This window comes from Calypte anna, chromosome 2, assembly GCF_003957555.1.
Source record: "Calypte anna isolate BGI_N300 chromosome 2, bCalAnn1_v1.p, whole genome shotgun sequence".
Classification (NCBI taxonomy): Eukaryota; Metazoa; Chordata; class Aves; order Apodiformes; family Trochilidae; genus Calypte; species Calypte anna.
In genome coordinates, this window is record NC_044245.1 from 56,346,708 (window position 1) to 56,365,072 (window position 18,365).

General features: G+C 37.3%; 1 protein-coding gene across 3 annotated transcripts in view; it reads left to right on the forward strand.

Moving 5' to 3' along the window:
- Positions 1–18,365, forward strand: part of CDKAL1 (CDK5 regulatory subunit associated protein 1 like 1) — a 377,489-nt gene that overhangs the window by 52,361 nt on the left and 306,763 nt on the right. For all 3 annotated transcript variants that reach the window (XM_030445448.1, XM_030445446.1, XM_030445447.1), the window contains one exon: positions 10,185–10,269. In XM_030445448.1, coding sequence (XP_030301308.1) covers positions 10,185–10,269 — 85 coding nt within the window. The remainder of the gene's footprint in view (positions 1–10,184; positions 10,270–18,365) is intronic.

Here is an 18,365-nt window from a genome sequence, read left to right on the forward strand (position 1 = left end):
AACCATATCCTGCATCAAAAGAAGCATCGACCAGCAGGTCAAGGTGATTCTCCCCCTCTACTCCTCTTTCCTGAGTCCCCATCCAGAGTACTGTGTCCAGTTCTGGAACCTCAGCACATGAAGGATTTGGAGCTATTGGAGTGAGTACAGAGGAGGGCCACAAAGATTATCAGAGGGCTTAAGCACCATTCCTGTGAGGGAGGGCTAAGTTAAGCCTGGGAAAGAGAAGGCTCCAAGGCGACCTTATAGCAGCCTTCTAGTACCTGAAGGGGCCTAGAGGGGTTTAGGCTTTCCATGTAGCTGTGGTGTCCTGGTGTCCTCTATTCCCACTGTACCACTTCCCTTTATATCTAGCAAAGTTTACTAATTTTTGTTAGCCTTGCTCTTCTGAAATGTTGAAAACACTAGAGGGATGGTAAGAGAAAAAGCTGTCTTCTCCTAATGGAAGTGATTATTATTCTTCAGCAATGGTTAGTTATAACTCTAATAATTTTTCCCTCGTATATTGAAATTATTTAAAAAATGATGTTTAATTTTGGTTTTTTGGGCTTTTTTTTGCTTAAAGTTTACCACCAGAGTTCTTCAAAAGCTTCCTAAGCTGCTGGGTGAATAATGTGTGGGGGGTGTGTTGTTCAACTTGCAGGAACTTGATATGCTATTTTTAAAATTCAGCTTGGAAGACGGGAAAGGTAAATTAGAGAACATGTGCTAATTGAAAACAGCTGTGAAGACAGTGAAGTCGTAAGATGTAAATATATAAAGGAAGATAGTTATGGGAGATAGCAGAGTGAACTTCAGCTACTAATATGGAAAAAGAGGAGTTTGCATCCTTCTCACAATAGAAAACATAAAACAAATTGTGGATAATTATAGGCCTTGATGCCTTAAAAGTAAGAAAGTATTTTCCATCTATTGGAAGTAGAATGGTGAAGAAGTCTTCTGAAATAACTTGGCTACTTTGAGCTTTGTGTTGAAATTGAGGTTTTCTGTTGTTTCTTACTGCACCTTCAAGGTTAGGAAAGACAAAGGTGAACTCAGCCTAAAGGAATGCAGTCCCAGTGTGTAGCCTGGAGTGGAGGAGAAGGCGATCCAAAAAACCTTTGACTACTTATGCTATTGGCCTGTGAGGCTCTTCCAGTGGATCTCCTCCCTTTTCCTTGAAGGAAATGGGAAACTGCTAGACAGCATTCAGAAAATGCAGGTCACTCAGTTATAATATGTCATCATATCTTGTGACAGTGCTTGGAAGTTTGAGATACTGCTTCCAAAAACAATGAGAAAATGGATCGTATGAGGATCATATGAACACATCCTTCTCCTGTTTGTCCCCTTTTTATTTTTGGGAGCTGCTGCTCCATCAAATAGCACATGCACAGTGCTTCCAACTAATGTTTGACTCATTTGGGTTTGGTGAAATTGGACCACTCTGGGACCATAAAGCCACAATCCTCTATGCAAAATTGGCATACTTGAACTTTTGACTTTTGTAAATCCTGTTGAAGGTTTCGAAATAGCCTTGTCTTATTGTATGCAGCCCTGTTAGTACTGAAAGGATAACTTGTGAATGGGTTTTTTTGGTTTTGTTGGTTTGTTTGTTTGGGATTTTTGTTTGGGTTTTTTTTGTTGTTGTGTTTTTTTTTTCACAAATGGCAGTAGCCTGACAAAATTGGCTTTCCCAGAAGAGCATTGCTTAAGAGTATTAATCAAACCTTCAATCAAAATTGCGAAGAAGCAAGGTGTGAAGCTGTAATGGATATCTATGTATTGGTAGAGGAATATTCATATCTCTGTAAGAGACTGCTGTGAGAGAGCAGTGTCTTGTTTTAATTCTGTCTTCAACTCTTTGTTTATTTAGGTGCTGCTAGATACTTCACTTGCACAGGCAAGTTGGAGAAATGGAGCAGATGGATAGCGAGTCTGCAGAGCAGCTTGTAGTAGCTGTGTGGCCTGGTATGTCTGTTCAGTGTGAGTCAGGGAGATGGGGCTGGAAGGCATGTTCAAACATCTGCCTATGCTCCCTCTTTGTTTTTCTTTCCTAGTGCATCTTTGCTACCCTTTCTCACATTAATGAGCTTCCTTCCTGTTTGGGGTGAGTGGGCAGAGAGGTGGAACTGTTATTTTGTCCTACAGGTTTGTAGGCAAAACATCGTCAAAACCTGTTGATGGAATTCTGTGAAAATGCTTGCGCTGCCAGATACCACAGTGCATCTGTCTGTGGTGTGTAAAGACTAAACTTTAATTTCCGGTGTGTTCAGCCTGGAGCTTTCACGAGCACTAAATTCCACTGATAATCTGCACCCTGGATGATGTCTGGGAATTAACCACAGCAAAGGCTTATCTGGCTGCCAGGTATGGTACCTTAAGCCCATATTTCCAGCTTTTCAGAAAACTAATAAAGTAACAAATAGATGAGGTGTGAGGGTAGTTCTGAAAAAGTCAATAAGTAGCCGGAAGCTACAGTTTAATAAGTGTTTGGACATATCTGGCTCAAATAGCTTATGTATTTTTAACTCTCTTAAAAGTGATAGATGGAACCTAAATCCATATTCCCCGTGGCATTAGGTATCAGGAGAAATAAATGGAACCGAGGCATTTGAAATCAATAAATTGCTTCTAGATACAACTTAATGCAGACAGAATTTAGAGAAAAAAAGATACAGGAGTAAAATTTTGCTTTAATTTGCAGACAGTGGCTGGTTGTGAACATAATTGGAGGTTAGGAAGCTGTGGAAGTGAGTAAGTTCAGCGCCGTTGGCCAACTTGATCAGAAATAGGCCCACTGAAAAAATACAAAATCTGTGGAAAGCTGCTCTCTACATTAACGTTATGCATTTAAAGTCTCATTTAAGGCATTTAATTACAGAAGCTGTATCTAACATTACATGTGAAATGAATCATTGAATCATTAAGGTTGGAAAAGACACCTAAGATAATCCACTCCAACCATCAACTGAGCACCACTTTGCCAACTAAACCATGTCTTGAAGTGCTATGTTCAAATTTTTTTTTTTAACACCTCCAGGGATGGTGACACCACCACTTCCCTGGGCAGCCTGTTCTAATGCTTGACTACTCTGTCAGTGAAGAAGTTTTTCCTAATACCCAATCTGAACCTCTCCTAGTGTAACTTGAGTCCATTTCCTCTTGTCCAATCACCAGTTATGTGAAAAAGAACACCCACCTCACTACAGCTTCCTTTCAGGTAGTTACAGAGAGCAGTAAGGTTTCCCTTAAGCCTTCTCTAGGCTAAACAATCCCAGAGTTCCCTCAGCTGCTCTTCATCAGACTTGTGATGTGAACCCTTCTCCAGTTCCATTGCTTCTCCTACTCCAGCACCCCAATGCACTTCTTGTAGCAAGGGACCCAAAGGTCAACACACTATTTGTGGTGTGGCCTCACCAGCAACAAGTACAGGGGAACAATCACATCCCTTGTCCTGCTGGCCATACTATTTCCGATGCAGGCCTGGGCACACTGCTAGCTCATGTTCATTTGACTGTCAGCCAGAACCATCAGGTCCTTCTCCACTGGGCAACTTCCCAGACACTTTTACCCAAGGCTGTAGTGCTGCCTGGGGTTGTTGTGACCCAAATGCAGGACCTGACACTTGGCCTCTTTGAATTTCAGACAACTGGCCTCAGTCCATCAATTCAGCCTATCCAGGTCCCACTGTGGAGCCTTCCTACCCTCAGACAGGGTCATGAGATTGTGTCATCCACAAACCTCCAGGGTTCACTCTATCTCCTCATCTGGATCATTGATGAAGATATTAAACAAGATTAACCACAAAACTGAGCCGTGGGCAATACTACTTGTGACCAGCCACCAAGTGGATTTAACTCCTTTTGCTGTAACACTTTGGGCCCATCCAACGAACCAGTTTTTGCCTAGCAAAGGGCCAGGCAAAGATGAAGGATGAAGCAAAGATTCTTTCTTATTTGCATAGGATTTTTTGTGTACCTGAGAATCTTCCACTTCACTGCTTGGAGCTTCCTTTTGTTGGACATTCTTGGTGCTTGCATGGGCTAGAAGTGTAAGAGACTTCACTGAGTAGGCAGTTGGTGATGCCATTACATTTCATAAAGCTTTTTGGTTTCTGTCTGTTCTGCCTAGCCCAGCTGGTTGTTATCTGATCATGTCACAGGACTGAAACAACCCTCAATTTTTATTTTCTTTCTCCTCTACAGACATTGTGAGTGAGAGCCATTAGCTCTTCAGATAGAACCATTTGTTTAAGTGTGGCTTGTCAGAGCGTTACACCTGAGGGAGATTATTTTAATCTTCCTGTGGCATATTCCAGTAAATGTTTCTTGATTTTGAATCATTTATTATGATTTACAGCAAATTCATATGGAATCATATGGACATATGCAGAAAATCATAGCATTTTCATTTTTCTTTTACCTGTGGCTTTGTTGTCAGCGTATGAGATGAGCTGGTTATGCTTGACATGTGAGTTTTCCAAATAAATAGTTTAGAGCACGTATGATTTACATTGCCATGTAAATTTCAACATCATCAGTTTCACCTAAATTGTACCAGTTGTTTAGAAACTGATCTGTAAAATGTAGTAAAAGTGATTAAGAGGATATTATTAAGGAGGCTTTCTTCTGAGATAAAGCAAATGAAGATTTCTAAAATGTTGTACCAAAATTGAGAATTCATGAAAGCTAGAGACTCTTCTGGAGCTTGCACATCATCTGTCATCCTTCTAAGTCAGTAGACTTCAGTAGATGCTCTAAGACAGTCAATAACACATCTATAAGAGTTGTGTTTGATCACTCCTGGTGAGTTAGTAGAACTGTTGTAATCTGGTTTTGTTTCATTTTTGGGGGGGAGGTGTGTGTGTTTGTTTGTTTGTCTTACCTTGTCCCACATAAAATATTCAGCTTTAATCTGGTGTTCAGTTATTTCTATTGATCTGCTGTACTCCCCAAAACACTGAAGGGCTGGGTTTTGGGTGTGCCTTAAAACTTGTCAAAAAGCTGTTGGATATCACTGATCTGTCCTGTAAATTTTCTAAACTGAAACAGGTTGTGCATATGAATCTAGGCAACAGCTGTGTTTAGAACAGGCCTGAGGTCAGAGGCAGCTTGGCCAAGATCTCTGCTTATTTGCATGGACATCCTGTGTGGCATGATCAACTTATGGAAACTCTGAAACAACTTGTCCGCGTTTATAAGATGAAAATTGGTGCAGAGCTGGGTGCCTTTTTAATATGTAGGTAATGAAGATAAACCAGTTAATATTTGCAATGTGTTTTGAAACTGTAGTTGCACAATATTGTGCAAGATTTTTTTTTGTTGATGGTTGACTTCAGATGACTGACTTGTTAGTGACTAAGGCAGAAGTCTGTATTTGCTCATATGAATAACTTGTGTTTTGCGTATGAAGCTGAATATGGGGAATACAGAGAGACAAAAAAAGCACTGAGTCATATTGTGTGTGCTATTTCTGGAAGATCAAGCAGACTTAAGACTTAGAGGAGGAGTTACTGGGATTTTTCCAAATTCTGTCAAGAAAACAAATTCTACCCATGTTAATCATCAAGAGTGTTGGAGTTATGCATGGAGTTATACTTTAATGTAGTCTGGCTAAATGAGGCTACTTCATCTGTTTTCTAGTGTAGTGGGACTTTCCCTGCCAGACTGATAAATCACTCATTAGTACTCTTCACATTGAAATCATTAATGCTCATCCTAAGTCTTCAGTGACCTGGTCTGGTGGAAGGTGTCCCTGCCCATGCAGGGCTATTGCAACTAGATGATCTTTAGGATCCCTTTCAACTCAAACTATTCTATATAACAGGTAACATTTTGCGTCCAGTAAATAGTGTATTGTTTTTTTATACCCTCCACCCTCCCCGTTAATTGAAAGAACCTGATCTTATATGTGTTTAAACATTCTCAGTGTCTAAGTAACTTGGTGTTTTCAGTGCGTAGTCTCTGTGTACTTTTGTTTTGGTATCTGACCAAGAGAAATGTTGTTTGATAGAGGACACACGTCCTTATCTGGAAGGCTTTATAGAACCTGTCTGTGGTCTAGCAGTAGCTGCTGTTGAGATGTTTCCCACTCAAGAATTAATTTACTAAAAATACCGAATTTCTTAAAATCAGGAGAAAACAGAAAAGTTCACTTGCACAATTGGCTCAGTGATGGAAATTTTAATTTTTGCATACTTGCAGTTTAAATTGGGACAAAGAGGCATTACAGGAGATTTTTTTTTAAAGAAGAACTGTCTGCATTACTTGGTTTGATAAGCAGACAGCCTTTCCTTAAGTAACTTACTTGCAAGCAAGTTAGTATTTTCATCTATTGTGGGTGAAGTAATTTTTTATGGACAAAAGTATCTCAGAAATTCAATGAGAAAACAGAAGTCATATTTATATTGGGTTGACCCTATTGTATTTTAACATCCAGAGTACTGCCCATAAGAGGAAAGTGGGACTGTTATGAAAAACTTTTGCCATTTGCAAAGTTAATACTTTCAAGATGTGTCTTAGTGCTATGTGTCGTTGGTGAATGATCATATGGCTCTGAGATTTCAAACAAATGCCATGTGGAAGTTCATGGTAACTTGTGTTTGTGACTTTTAGTTGCTGTTGAGGGAGAAGATAGAGGGAAAATCCTTGTTTGGAGTCTTTTCTATAAGGTGTTACATGAAAGTCAATTGCTAATTATTTCTGATATGAAAACTAGCAAATGGTAACTAAGCATTTTGTGTGCCGAGGAAAGGTCTGGAATAAAAAAAAAAGCAGAAAGAAAAATAAGCTTTCATCTGTCCTTCTCAACCTTATGAATTTTATCTCTGCTGAACAAATCCCATTGTCTATAAGCAAGTAACAAAACTTAATGTCCCCAGAGGAAGGTGTACCTTTCTTTTGCACTAATGCTTCACTACATTTCTGACCGAGTATTTTTGAAAGATATTCTTTCTGAATACTGCTGAAGTCCTTCGATGTCCAGTGGCCCAGGAAACCATTAAATTAACTACTGTCTAGTTTCAGTAACCCAGGGCATACGAGTGGGTTTCTTTGGCAGAGGGATGTTGAAAGAAAATGAGAGAAGTTTGGTAACCTTGTTCCAGTCAAGATGTTGGATGACTTTTGTAATTCACTGTGCAATGTTCTCATGCTTAGATTTTTGTTTCTTCTGGGGGGAGATGATTTGCCTGGAGTCCAGATGTGAGCACATGCTCCACATACATAACTTGGGTGCTACTGGTTCTGGCTTCAGAGCATGAAATCCCAAGCAGACGATTGAGGGAAGGGGGAAGAACTCTTTTGGAAGTGAGAATGCGCAGGCATAAGCATTTCATGAGGTCCATAAGTGGCAACAGAGGGAAGAATGCAGCAGGTGAATAATGAGAAACTGACAGTGTGTTTCTTGTGCAAGAGGCTTGGAAGCAAATGAAAACCAGGAAGGGTGTGAAGGAAGACTTCCAAAGAGCTTAGGAACAGGAGGGAAGCTGGAGGAAAAGGCCATGGAAGAGCCTTCTGTGATTATAAAGAAAAATCTGTCAGACTGAATTTACACAGATTGATGAGCAGGATGTAAGGATGGTGTATGTTGCAGAATGCTCCTGGAAGGTAGGGAGTGTGTCTTTCCTTCGCGTGCACAATCCCCTATCTGAGGCCAAACAGACTGGCCCTTGATTCTGACCCCTGTACGACTGGGATTCGCCTGTCTATAGGTAAACACACCGGATGTCCAGTAATACGTTATGTTGGTGTGTGGTGGCGGGAGTGTGGTCACAGGAACCCTATATAAGTAAAAGTTACTGCGCAGTAAAATTGAAGCTTGGTTATCAATCATATTGGTTGCACGAGTCTTCTCTCGCCCTCCCTGCGGCAAGTGGATTTCCCTTGTTGCCCCTGACAGTTGTACAAATACTGAGTCACGTTTTTTGAGGAAGCAGTGCTGAGCAAATGTGGTAGAGGTTTTAGAGCAGAGAGGAGCAATGTACTGAGGAAATGTACTGAGCTGTCATTTTAGGGTTTCTCACTCTTCATTCCTTCTACTTCAGTGCTCTGTGTTTTGTTTTTTCAAGGAGGTGGTTTCGGGGGAACTGGAGGAAAACAAAGTTTTGGAAAATGAATTAAAAGAAAAAAGTCTTCACTTAAAACACCAAGGCAAACCAAAGTCAATTGTTTAATTTTCAACTGATAGTATTACTACAGTTTTCTTAAGAAGTGCTGATGATTTATGATTTCTAAAATGATAACAAACCCAAAAATGCCAGTTAGAAAAGAATTGTAACATTTTCCTCTAGGTATATTGGTGTTTCAGACTCTTGCCATCTTATCCTATAAGTATTGCATAATGCAGCCAATTCATGTTTTCCAGAGATTCCCAATTAGTTTAAGTGCTCAGAAGTTTCTGTGACCTTTAGGATTCTTTGTACTCTGTATTGTTTTGCAGAGAGTATGATAGACTTTGTGGTTTACTTCCAGTGTAGCCTTTCTTTTATGGAAAAGATTTCACAATGCAGAAAGGCCATGGTTTTGAATTATGTTTTTGAGTATTACAACACTGATTTGACATAATTTTTTTTCTAAAAATGTCTTAACATACAGTAAGATGCTGAAGTGTAGCTCATCAAAAAGTAGTGAGCAGCAAAAATTTTAAAAATATTTTAAAAGTATCACTACAAATCAAAGAGAGGATTGTGTTAGAGAAGTTTGTTACAGGAAATGTAAGAGGAGGGCACCTATATCTCATATTCAGTAATGTAACCGATGTTCACTGGTCAATATACCTGAGTGCATGTAATGATTTTACATATGAGCAGTCCAATAAAAACTGAGAAGAATAAGCTATCATTTTTAAGAGCTGTGGCATGAACTCTTAATAAATACATATAGCTTGTAAGTATGTGTAGGTATATTTATATGAATGTGTACATAATTAAAATTTGTATGTAAATATATCAGTATGAGAGGGAATGAGAATTAATGAGTAAAAATATTTAAAAATTAATACGGAATAAGACATAAATAGATGAAGTACTAATAGATGAAGTTGTAGTGAGAGGTCAAGCCTTGAGTAAACTTCTGTTTTTCTTAAATGATTCTTAGATGTATATGGTAATGACATTTCATTTTCTCAGAACTGCTCAGGAGATTCTATTCTTCATAAGCCTTTTAATAATATACTCTCTTCTGCAGAATGTGAGTGTATTTGGGAGATGTATTTTTTTTTTTCCTGTAAAATAAGTGCAAGTGTCTCAATTGTCTGTCAGACTCCGAATCAAGTAGCTAAGGTATTGATAGCCTGGAATCCAAATTGCTCTGAAATAATTCCTCTTGTATTAGTTTGGAAGGTCTTTCTAAACTTAATTATGTTAGGTTTTCTAATGCTGTTTGAAGAAAAGGGCTTTATTGTAGCCACAAGGGAGAAGGACTGTCACAGTGAGGCTATCCTTCTTCACACAGGGAGACCGTAATACAAGGAAGAACTAAAACCAAGATCAGAATTGGTGTTCTCTGCATTAGGGCATCTCTCCTCTGAATAAAGGAATCTCTTGAAAATTGTCATGCTCTGCAGTGATATATGACTGCTACTGAAACACTTGTCTGTTAAATGTATTCCCACCCTCCTGTCAGACTTAGAGCGCCGGCCTCATGTTATTTAGCCCTGTCTTGCACCCACCTCCCATTTCTTTGGTGGGTTTGTGAATTAAATCCTCTTTCCCAACATGTCAAGTCAGAGTCAAGTCTTGGTACATTCACTTTATGTTTAAAATAGCTAAAGGTCTGAATGCTATTTTTGATTACTTATTTATGCATTTTGGTAATCTTTTTGCATGATCTTTAGACCAGACCTTTCTGGGGTGTTTGCATTCTTAGAAGCAGCAACAATTTTTCTTAACTTTGTTTTCCATGATACGCAATCTAGTGTCATCTCAATGGGTAAAAGAGAGAACTGTCTACTTATCCTTTGCAAAAAAGTAGTACAGTGGAAATACTTGTGTATGGTTTTGTTTTCTAAAACACAAAACAATGAAAAACAAACAAAAAACCCCTTCCAAGAATGTAATTCTTCAAAATGTTGAATATAAAATTAATTTTATAAACGGTCGGCTTATTGATAATAGCTATATTTGTTCTTTTCTGTATAATATAAGATAGAAGTTGACAGACTGGATAATTCTTAACACTAGTATGCATTCTTTTATCTTCTAGACAACTCTGCTGAAGCAGATTTATGGTTGCTGAACAGTTGTACAGTAAAAAATCCTGCTGAGGACCACTTTAGAAACTCAATCAAGTAAGTTTTTTTCCTAAAAAAATACTTAATAAATATTGCATGTTTTAACTTTAAAAGCGTCATATTTTAAATTTAGAAGTAATTTTGCGTTTTAGAAGAGATGTGTGGACTTTTGAGTGTTACACTAGTGAATTCCCTCGAATGAAATGGTAAGGTGCAGTGTAATTTTTTAATTAGCTATAACTTGCAAGTGATTTTCAATACACTTATTTACGATAGTTGCTGACCTGTTTAGATAGACTTCTCTGTCACTATTCAAGATAACATAATAATATCCTTCTGTTCTTCCTCTTCCCCCCTCCTCCGTTCCTCTCCCTCTCTCTTACCTCTCCCTTTCTTTTTAGTTTCTTAAGAATCTGTGAGTGGCTGTGATCCCACATAAGTTCATTGGCCCTTGGTCTTGTGCTCTGTAATTTATCTGTGTACACTGATTTAAGCAGAATAATTTTTTAATTTTAAGTTACAGTTCAGAAAACCCTGACAAACCTAACCCACAATCATTAGTAGCTTTGTAGTATTTAAACAGAAAGTGCCCTTGAAAACACATTGTTCAAGTTGTCATGTTGAGCTGAGTGACTGTGTTCTTAAAGGCTGTAGTGACTGTGATTCTGTGACATAGTGTATCAAATACAGCTTTATGGAATTAATTGCATTCATATGGGTTGGATGAGAGGACCTTTAACTGACCTGGATATAGATTGTTTTGTTTTTATCTGCTACACACAACTGATTCTGTCAATGTTGAGGTTATTTTATCCTGTAGCTCAATCAGAAGTGAGAAGGTTTTTATTGAATGGATTATGTGTTCCTTTTCATGTTATTTCATTTTATAGTGGCAGTTATTTTCTTGCTCAAGTTACTAGTCAGATTTAAAGTAACAAGATTCCTTTGGAGAATGCAGTTCTGCACTGAAGGCAGCAAAGTGCCTGGGCAAGAATTTTTGTCAGAGTTTGACCTTGTGGGTTGGCTCTGCCTTCCACTCTTCAATCTGCCCTGTGATCTGAGCTGGCCTTTTGCTTGAAATGGACAGTCCTAGACTACTGCTGCATTTTGAAGCCCTGTAGGATATAATGTAATAACATTAAAGTGACTTTAAAGTCATCTTAAAGGTAGCCTACAATCTACATGTAAGTCAATTGTATCCTTTTATCCTGATAGTGTTTGGGTAGATCTTCGCTCAGCACCTGATCTTCCATCAGTGTAACCAACTCGTAAGAGTTAAATGAGTTAAATGTATATGAATATAGGTGGTTTATAATGAATAATAATTTATAATAAAGAATAAGTAAAATATCATTACTATTCTTACCGTAATTATATATTTTTAAAGATGTTTGGCAGTTCTGTGATGGTTCACTTCAGGGTCTTTCCTGAATCTGTTTTTCCCCTATATCACAAGGTCATAAACAAATGTTTTCTGCTATAATTTATTGCATTTAAGAATAGCTTGCGTAAAACTTGGATATTAGCAACAGCAAGAATGCACATTCAAAAAGTAAAATTATAACCTTAACTTCTGTAAACCTCTGTAAGTCTATTAAGGCTGTTCCAAGGGAATTAAGCATGAGACAATATTCTAGAGGAGCTTACTTCATTGAAAACAGTTTTAAAAAGTTACTCAGTTTCTGGTTCCGTGCTTTACTGATATGCAGTGGTCTGATACTCCTTTCTTGACTGTTAATCTCAGGTAGGTAACTTTTCCTAATTACCTCTGAAAACTCAGAAACAAACTGTTGTGTGTTTCTAGCTGGCCATCTTCTCCCTTGCTTGGTCCTTTTCTGAGTGCTGTTAGAAGTCATGCATTCAGAGACTTTGGTTTTTCCAAAGGAGTTCTCTCGTTGATTAAAATATAAAAGATAGGAAGAGGGGAGTGACAGACAAAATGATGCTATTTGGCATATATGATGTGGTAATTTATGGTTTGTCTTGTGATATGGTGTAACTGACCACTGTAATGTAGCGTGTATAGTTAATATGTAACGTTAACATATATTCTTATGTGTATGTGTTGCGTTCACTTTAAGACATGCTCTTGTATGTATTTAGCCCTTTTCTTTCTGATAGCTATGAGTTGTGACAGAAATGTGAGGGCTTTTAGCACAGAAGTAGCTTTGCGTGGCTTCCAGTTCTCACCAGTTGCTTGAGTTTTCAATTTCGCATGAATTGCTTTCAATTCATGAGTAAACAAATATGTGTGGGATCTCCTTTTCATGCTTGAAGGAACATCAGGAACTGCAGAATCATTTGAAATGGTGGTTTAACAGGACCTCAGTCTTAGACCATACCAATTAAGACTCTCAGAACCAAATGTACTAACTTTGAAGAGTAAAAGGAATGAGTACCTCTGGATGCTACAGAATTTTTATTCTCCCAATGTGATTGTGTTAAAGTTTAGTTCAGAAGGAGATGATTCTTTAAGAAGCAGAAAAGCGTTTTCAGAGATAAGAACTTTCTGCTGCTTGTCATCTTTGCAAATTTCTTTCAAAGAAAGAAGTCACAAGTTTACAGTTATGACTAAAATAAATGGTGCATATTGCAAATCAAGCAAATGCTGGAATGGTTAAACTGTGAAGTATGTCTGGAAGAGGAAATATAACTATTACATAGCTATTTATTTTATAAATCTGTTAGCATAAGAAGATGACTTCCACTGCATTTGAGCTGAGTGTCATAGCCTTGCTATTTCTTACATTTTATAGAAATTATATGCTGCTGTAACTTTCAGTGTTTGAGTTGGAGTCAGGGTAACAGGACAGTAGAATTGTAGCTAGAACAGCTTCTGTTTTCTACTGCTCTTGTATTGAAGAAATCTGGGAAAGAGCTGCATTCTCTGAAGTAAGAATATCTGTCAACAGTCTTCATTGGGTGGAAGGAAACTTGACACTTTTTATTTATTTATTAATTTATTTACTATTATTATTATTTTTTATTTAAGAGAAGTTGCCAATTAGATTCTTTTTTGCTTAGGCCTTCTAAGTTATTCCAGGTAGCACTGATGAAAATTTATCATCTTACCATGATGAAAGGGTCACATGTTCACAGATGGAGGGAACACTTGTATTCAAGAGATATGCTGGATTTCCTATGCAAGGGAAACATCTTCCCCAGAAAACAAGAGTTACTGAGTTTTGAATGGAGGTGAAGCTATAAGCCTGTTGACTTGCATTTAAAACCACAGTTAAACAACTAAGAACAACTGGAGGGGCTTATGTGACTGCTGCACTCAGGCTTCATCAAAGCCGTGACTGGGGTAGATTTATGCACAATGTTGCATTTTTATAGTCATGGGAGATCTGTACATTTCTCAGCAATCACACACCACTAGCCAAAATTAGTTTTAAAATTAGTTATGTAGCATAATAGTATAAATATCGTTTCTAGAAAGCACTCGAATATTTGATTTAAAGCGTACAAATCATCTAGGAATCACTGAATACTTAATTTCTTTTCTCTGGATGTTTTTTTTTAAGGTTCAGCTTTTTTTCTTGGAAAAAATTCTTGAAAGAAGAGTGTTCTACTTAAGCATTTGAGGTTTCTCTTTTCTTATAGCTATACTCCTCTGTGTTAAAAACATCTTAAATTCATCTTATTTTTATATTTATTTTACTAGTTAACATTTCTTAGCTTGAGCAGTACCAGTTTCACTGCTACAAAGCTGGTTGAGCTTTACTGTGAGGCATTGCATTGTGCCCTTTGGCTTACAGATGCTGTAGGAGGATTAGATAGGTTCAGAACAGTAATTTTATTGAACCTGAAGTCTTAATTAAAAAACTTACTGATCTAGTTAGTATTTTTTTTAAACTTACAGATGTTGTCATCCATACTTTTATTGTCTTACCATGACAGAAATCATAGCTGTTCATGATAGATTCTGCATTTTAAATGATGTTAGTGTAATGTTTTTTTCTGCATTTGAGAAAATTCCTTTTCTTGCACACATCTCTGGCATAAAAGAGAATGTTAAAAACTAATTGGACATGATGTTAAAAATACAGAGAAAAAGCAGACCATATAGAACTGAAAGTTTTCCATTGTATAGTGTTTAGAACATAAAAGGATTATGGAGTGCTTGTGATTACATGTGTTACATGGCTGCATTTTGCAAAGGATATTTGCAAAAGCCTGGGTTAGAAACTTGTGCCTTTGAATATTTTATGAGGTTAAAAAGAAGTACAAGGATAGAACCTTTGAAAATAGACTTTGAAACACAGTTTTGGAAATCTTTTTTACTTTTAACATGAACACATTTGGGACTCTCCATGGTACCAGTGCTTTGAGAGGTTATATAGTGCAGTGGCCTTAGTTCTACACTGATTAAGCCTCAAATGCTTTAGAAGACTAATTAGCTTCTAGATACTTGAGCCAGATCATTAGGGACTGATGCATATTAGATTGCCATTTTAAAGTAGAAAATATTACCAGGGCATAAGAGGCAATTCTGTTTTATGACTTTGTATATCTATATTTGAACTTTTTGCCTGGGCATAGTTATAGGTTCCCAGCTACATAGGGTCCTGTAGCACTGCTGCGTTACAAGCAGTGTTCACAGACATGAGAAAACCAGTTAAGCTCATTGTTAAACACACAAGATACACTTCTTTTTGTGAATTAATGCAAATCTACTACATTTCAGTGGTAAACAAGGAAGTAAACAAGGAAGTAAACAAGGAAGGCTTCTGATTTGAAAGGTTGAGCTCCCAATGTAGTTTTTTTGGGCAACATTTCCACATTTCCTCATCAACCAAAAGTGGGACACAGCAATACTCAGCCTTTTTGCAGCACATAAGAACAAGAATTTGTGTGCTTTTATAATAATCTAAAAAATATCTTTTAAGAAAATGAACAAAACTAAGAAGGGGATCTTAATACTCTTCAGACTGCATTGCAGTTACTATCTTTAGTTGAAAGACAAAACAGTTCTTCTGCCTTCTCCTCTTGGACTTGGTTGAATTGCATAATTTTAGGAAATCTATGCAACCAAACAGATTTAATAAAATGAGCAAAAGTAAGTATTGGGCTTCCTCAGTGTTTCTCATGGTGTTCTGCCAAGTGCTTGCTTCAGGGATGTGATGTTCTTATTGGGCTCTTATTGCTGGCAGTTCCTGCTTTGCCCAGACCAGGGTCAGGTACAATAGAAATTATAAGGGTTAATGAAGAGGCTTTTTTAGGGATGGGAAAAATTCAGTCAGGGAGATACATTCATTAACAGTTTATAATTCAGCATGTCTGCAAATGGAAAATGCTCCGGCTGAATTTGCTAACGCAAAGAAACATGGTGACAATTCATTAGGACCTTGTAGTTGACATGCTGGTGAGATAGCAGAGTGCTATTGGAAACAGAATTAGACTGAAACATTGTGTTTTGCTTTTTTGATGACTTCAAACAGTAGACTAGGTGTACTTTTCCTCAGGAAAATACCTGTGATTTAGCCAAGCAGACTGTGACCAGTAGTGGACTACTTTAGCTGGTCTTTCTGGATTACAGTTAATTTGGGCGTGTGCCCTGGGGGTCCTTCTTGCTTCTGCCACCTGACATTCACCTCCCTTCTGTTGTTTCTTTGGTTTGGTTTGGTTTTATTTCTTATGCATTGTAACTGAATTAATTGCTTCAGCACTAAGAAGCTAAACATTTTAGATTTGTCTAAACCATGTAATAGAATCACTGAGAAAGGACGTAATATTGAGCTCTGTGGAAACAGTGTGAGACAGGATTAGCACAGAACTCTCATTGGTTTGGTTTGCTTTTGCCTGCATACAGAAAGTATAGTCATGAGGTAAAAAAGGCTTTGGCTTTCTGTCGGTTTTCTTTCCTTGCTTTTCTGAGCATGTATCAGGTATACTGGAACATTTTCAACAAGGTGCTGGAGAACAGCAAATTGATTCTGCTTCCACTTTAAAAAGAGTTTTTTGTTTCAGGAAGGCTAAGTTGCTACTTTTTAATGAACAGGTGTAAAATACGTGTAAAATAAATATTTCCACAATGAGTGAGCACTGCTGTTTTAAAAGTTTCATTATGAAAGTCCTAGTAAGTAGTGGACATAGACAGTTCTCTTTAAGATGGGGAAAAACAGAGGCTTGTTTTTTTTTTAAATTATTATTTTTTTAACCTGTACATGATGAATATCAGTGTGTTACATGGGTATAGTTCAATAATAAGAAGAGGAACTCTTGTTAGCTGGTATTAAGATGGGGTTTATGGGCTTTACAGACTCAGTGTTTTGCATATTGTATGGCTCCCTCTTAACAGGTGCTTTGTTTTACCATTTCAAGGCAGATGAACTGAGCAGAAAAGGTTAAAGTCTTGAGAGCTGGAAGCAGGTGCTTGATAGCTTTGAATATTTATCTAATTAACTACATGTTGGCTGTTTTCCTGGCATTCTTGACTTTTCCTAGGGAGGGAGCACAGGAAAGCATGCAGAAACTTGCTATGGCAGGCTTAATACAGAAGGAAATATGGTCTAAACTTGTCCTAACTGACAGGTGTGGTTATTGTTTGTTTTAAGTTCAAGAGACCTTCTACTGATACTCAATGTGTGTTTGTCCTAAAAGAGAAAATGCTTGCTTGTCTGGGTGAGCTGGAGTGGAGAAGGCAACCTCTTTAGTAGTTCTGAATGGATGTCACCCCATGATTATGCTAGGAGTTAATTTAGGAAGGGCAAAAATAATGTGAGTTTCTTTCTGATTTGTCTGTATTCAGCAAAACTCTTGCTTTTTGCACTGATTTTTGTGGTAATTTGTGACTCTGTGTAATACACATCTAGAAAGACAGTGATGGTAGGTATACTGAGATTTTTTGGGGGCATATATAGTCAAAGCAAGTTGGGATATTGCCAATGCAGTGCAGATATTTACTCAATATTTCAGCTGCTATCTTGGCTTAGTGCACTGCTCTTATGTGAATGACAAAAACCTAGACAAGTATTTCTTTTGAATTCAATGTTTTAGCCAACATTTCCTCTTAACTTCGTTGTTGTTAGTGAAGAAATAATGGGAGTGCAGGCCAACAGCAAGAAATAGTTCGCTACAGATTTGTTTTACTCCAATAATGTGTTTGAAAGTGAGAGAATGTCAGATAAATGCTTTTAAAAGATAATCAGCTTTTGCATGTGTTGGTTTTTCAGCCCACAGCACAATGGAAGCTCCTCTTCATTAGTGCCTCCAGCTAGCAACATAACACAAATGCCAATCAACAAACTATGAACGTTTTCTCCAAATACGAAAAGGCTATTGTTTTTCTTCAGTGTATTTTAGCTTATTAGCATGTTTTAAAGAGAAATGTAGTGAAGATGCAAAGGCTCATTTTTTACAAAAGGATAGTGTTAAATAGAATTGTCTAAAATATAGGAAAACTCATTGTAGATGGAATTTGTCAATATCACCTCTTATCATGGTGGAATTTTCTCATAAAAATTAAATATGACTTCAATTTTTTTATTTGTTTGTGGGTATTTGCATAAAAACAATTTCCTTAAAGTAGCCCAGGTTTCTATGGTAGACTTTTGGCTTGCATGAAGTTACCTTACACCAAGCATAAGATGACATATTTTTGTCTGTGGAACTGTTGATTATGATACCTTGTTTAAAAAAAAAAAAAAGTCACAAATGGCATTTAGAGTCAGAAAAGATTCAACCATGGATGTACGCTAAGTACAACAAAAACTCTTTCCAGAAACATAATTCCAGAAGACAAATATGGTGCTTAACTTGAAACCTGAATCTAGGATACGCAACTTCTTTTACCAGAAAATGGGATTTTTTTCCTTCAAGTTTCAGAATCTGCCACTTTGAGCTTTAATATCTGAATGTGAAATGATACTTTGAGTTTTCCTGTTTTCATATTTTATTTCTAGCTGTTAGTAGGTGTTCTCTTGTTTAGCTGGTATTGGGCATACTTGCTACCTTAGTTACATGTTGGCTTAACCAGGAAAGACATTTGATGCAAGACGTTATTTCAAGATAATGACCATAAAATATAAGGATTTGTGAAATGCAAATTTTAATTACTGAACTTCTACATGGGAAGGTCAAGCTATGATTATTTTTTGTTTGTACACATGATGTTATATCTTTTGGCCCTATTGCATGTGATTGCACTT